This window comes from Acanthisitta chloris, unplaced genomic scaffold (assembly GCF_000695815.1).
Source record: "Acanthisitta chloris isolate BGI_N310 unplaced genomic scaffold, ASM69581v1 scaffold1305, whole genome shotgun sequence".
Taxonomy (NCBI): domain Eukaryota; kingdom Metazoa; phylum Chordata; class Aves; order Passeriformes; family Acanthisittidae; genus Acanthisitta; species Acanthisitta chloris.
In genome coordinates, this window is record NW_008675167.1 from 12134 (window position 1) to 15986 (window position 3853).

The 3853-nt window shown below is 49.3% G+C and overlaps 1 protein-coding gene across 1 annotated transcript; it reads left to right on the top strand.

Moving 5' to 3' along the window:
- The first annotated feature begins 391 nt into the window (after positions 1–391).
- On the top strand, positions 392–2942 carry RAB17 (RAB17, member RAS oncogene family). Its single transcript, XM_009075603.1, has 5 exons — positions 392–548; positions 1498–1649; positions 2058–2183; positions 2381–2474; positions 2836–2942. The coding sequence occupies exons 1-5, from the start codon at positions 392–394 to the stop codon at positions 2940–2942; spliced, it is 636 nt and encodes a 211-aa protein (XP_009073851.1).
- Positions 2943–3853: the final 911 nt, after the last annotated feature.

Below are 3853 nucleotides of genomic sequence, written 5' to 3' on the forward strand. Positions count from 1 at the left end.
TTAGGCTCCCCTGGTATAACTTCTAAGCAGGACCCACAATAAATGTGGACCATCAACGACTTTGGGGATGGAGTCTTGCTCGAGAGCAAGACACAGCCATAGGTGATGTCCCTATGCCATTAACTTCCTCCAGCATGTCCTCTTAAAGGAGATGCACCCAATCTTGCACCAAGTTTCTTCCTAAAGATCTCCACCTTCTGGTTATAACTGGCAGTGGCAAATGACTTGTCATTAAATTCGATTCAGACTATTAATGGTTTTATTCCATCCAATTTTGAGGTTAAACCCCATCTATCCTGCTGCTGCCAATCAGGAGCTGATACAGGAGGGTCAACTGATCTTGGGATCACTTGCAGATGTACATTGAACAGAGTTGGTTTCTTTGCAGAGCATGGCACAGAAAGTGACACCAGGCACCTCTGTGGACGGGATTTGTCCCACCTACATGTACAAAGTGGTTCTGCTGGGGAGCATGTCAGTGGGAAAGTCAAGCTTGGCCTACCGATACATGAAAAATGACTTCAAGGAGTTGCTGCCAACCGTGGGATGTGAGTGAGTAGCTTCAATAGCTTGCTGGCTTTGAACAAGAGACCAGGCCTGATGCCCCTCCCTTGCAGCAGGGTGGGATGCAGAAGGACCAGTTGGTACATCTTGAAGTAGCACAGACCCACTTCTGAACATGATACACACTTGCCCCCAAGCCAGACCTACCACTTCACTGTCATCTTCACATCTCTATAGTCCATTTCCTCAGCACCAGGCTATAAGCCACATTCATCTCAAACAAGTTTGGCTTTGTGCTGCTTTCTAGAGACAGATGAGCAACAAAACAAGTGAAACCTGGAATTCAAACTGTTCAGCCCTTCTGCTCTTTGCACGCTTGGTCCTGTGCTGCCCTCTCAACTATTAAGACGCTCCAGAAGGATCTCATAGAATGGTTTGGGTTGGAAGGGACTTTATAGATCATCTAGTTTCAATTCCCCCGCCTAGGCCCTACAGCACCTAGACATTATATATGTTCATTTGCCCTAAGAAGGCACAGCAGACACAAAGGCTGTGGTCCCACCTGTACCTGAAGAGCTAGTTGGTAGAGGAGAGCAAGGTGCTGTGGAAAATCTCCCCTTGTCCCTCTTCCTTGGCTCTGGCTGGTTCACAAGCAATATGACTCCTTTCCAGCAGAAGCCCTTTCAGTGGATATTTCTATTCACATCTCTCAGGTCTGACACACCAGCAAGGTCGAGGTGGTTCTCTGTCTGGGGGCTATTCATCTGATGCCCCAAACCTGGTGTGCATCCACCCATATCTGTCATCAGGAAGGGCCCCCGGCCTTGCAGTATGTCATCTGATCAGCACTGCCAGTGATCATGAGAAATTCACCCTGATTTTGCGTGTTAGAACATCATTACTGACCCTGGGGATTGGTTTGACCTCACAGCAGCTGACCTGAGCTATCTCCTCTTGTTGCATGTGAATATGTACCCTGCATTTTGTTTACAGGTGCCTTCTTCACAAAAACACTCAACCTAGAAGCAGCCACTGTCAAGTTTGAAATCTGGGACACAGCAGGCCAGGAAAAGTACCACAGTGTCTGCCACCTCTACTACCGGGATGCCCATGCTGCTCTTGTCGTTTATGACATTGCTAACAAGGTAAAGCGGAGGATGCTGATCCCATCCATGATGGAATTTGCCATGCTGCAGCAGCACTGGTGGGGCAGAGGTGTCCAGATCATGGTGTTTGTCCTTAGCAGAGCAGAAAGTGGTATATGAGCATCACCTGAGAAGGTGAACATCCCACCTGGGACTTGTCAGGTGTTGTCCCTGCCTGTGAGAACTCCAGGGTGATTTCTGTTGCCATGCAGCATTCTAGGTTGATTTATCCCTAAAAGTGTTTGAGGGCTGGTGACCTGTTTCTCTGAGAGAGGGCAATCAAAATCTTGCCACTATACCTCTTCTACCCATTTTGGTTTGGTGCCTCATGTCCAGCTTTGCTATGTCTGAGAAAAAGGGATTAAATCCAAATCAGATCACTGGGTGGTTTTGTCTCCCTCTCTCCAGGAAACATTCAACAAAGCAAAGCTGTGGCTGGTGGAGCTGGAGAAGAAATTCCTTCCCAATGAAATTGTCATTGCTTTGGTTGGCAACAAGATTGACCTTGCTGCTGAGCGAGAGGTTGCCACTGAGGTTAGTGCGTGTGGTGAACTCCCAGGCTCCCTCATCACTCCCTCACCAGCAAACACTAGGATGTGTCCAAGGAAATTAAGGGTTTAAAAGATTTTCAGACACCTCCAAAGTCCCCAGACCCACCAAGAAATTACACCTTAACTGAACAAACAGCCCTAGAGGGGGCTGGCGTAATAACACTGTTTGTCTCCGCTTAGGAGGGGCAAGAGTTTGCACGGACAAAAGACCTCTTGTTTATGGAGACATCTGCAAAATCCAATCATCAAGTAAATGATATCTTCATGGCTGTAGGTGAGTTATGTGATGGCTCTAGGTGAGAGCAGAGGCAGCTGAACCATGGCCCCAAGCTCCTGAAAAGCTGGCCCCCTTCATTGCTCCTGCTTGGCACCGAGATCTTCTCAGCCAGTCCAGCCTGCACCCACTTCTTAAGGCAGAAGGTTGGTCAGATCTATCCCATCATCAAAGATTTCAGGCCTTCTCCCAAGGCCACAAATTTATTTTGCTTTAATATCCAATCTAGGGGTAATGGTGTCCCCAGCTTAGCTGTTCAGGGAACTGTGGGATGTTCCCCTGGGGTGGGATTGGGTGCCCATCACATTCCACACCACCAGCAGGAGAAATGAGCCCTTTCTTTCCTTGTGTTGCCTCCTAGTCCAAGAGCTCCTGCGGCGGGAAGAAGAGAAGGCATCCACCCCATCCCCACATGGGAGGTCAACAGTCAGCCTGGAGGAGAGCAGGGCAAGGATGAGGTGCTGCTAGCTCTGAGAATGTGCAACTCTGGACCTCAGTCGTGGCTGGATGAGGTCTCCACAAGGAGCAATGATGAAGCAGTGAGGACTCAGAAGTACAGGGGCATCTCAGCCTGAACACCCTCCCCCTCAAAACAAGTTCAGAGCCCATCCTGGGTATGCTGGGCCTCTTCAACCCTCTAGCACTGTCTTCATCTGAGAGATAAAGCACAGGGATTTCTTCTACCAAGCTTCCACTTACAGAGAAGAGCATGACCTGTCAGCAACACTGCCACCAACCCTGACTGGTGACATCCCTCCACCCCAGTTGCATGTAACCTCCTCCGTCTCCCTTCCCATCTGAAAAGGAGGGTTTACTTTTCTGGAGCAAAGCAGGTGCATCCAGTGGCCTTACACACAGGCTGCAAATAAAGACTATTGCTCTAATGGTGTGTTATTTTTTAATCCTGTCCTGGATCTCAGCCTGCAGGTGGGGACCACAGGAAGCCTGGAGGTAGCAGGAAGCATAACTAGCTCTCCTCTCAGCCCACCTGACTCATTACAGGGGTCACAGACCATCCTTGGGAGAAATCACCCATTTATTGCCAGCATAAGAGCCAGAATGGGGCCAGAGCAAATGTGTGCCATTGTGATATGCCATGCCTTGTAGAGCTTCCCCTTTGCACATTATGAGTTAGCTGTGGGAAAGTACCTTGGCTGGAAGAGGAGTAAAAAACACATGTGCTCTCTCCAAAGGCAGCAGCACTCACCCTGTCTGCAGGGCAATACACTCCTAGTTTTTGGGGCATGCCCTGATGGCCATGAGAGCCCATGAGGCAAAACCTGGCCAGGCTGAGCTCAGCCACAAGGCAGCAGACACCCTCAAAGATACTCTCTATGAAGAGGAAGGGACCACAGCACCTTTTGGCCAGGTCAGCTTGC

Bases quoted from the DNA above. Each gene is read 5' to 3' on its own strand.
- RAB17 (XM_009075603.1), top strand. From the start codon at position 392: ATGGCACAGAAAGTGACACCAGGCACCTCTGTGGACGGGATTTGTCCC. The intron at 549-1,497 runs GTGAGTGAGTAG...TTTTGTTTACAG, and splicing joins GTTGCTGCCAACCGTGGGAT to GTGCCTTCTTCACAAAAACA. The intron at 1,650-2,057 runs GTAAAGCGGAGG...CCCTCTCTCCAG, and splicing joins TTTATGACATTGCTAACAAG to GAAACATTCAACAAAGCAAA.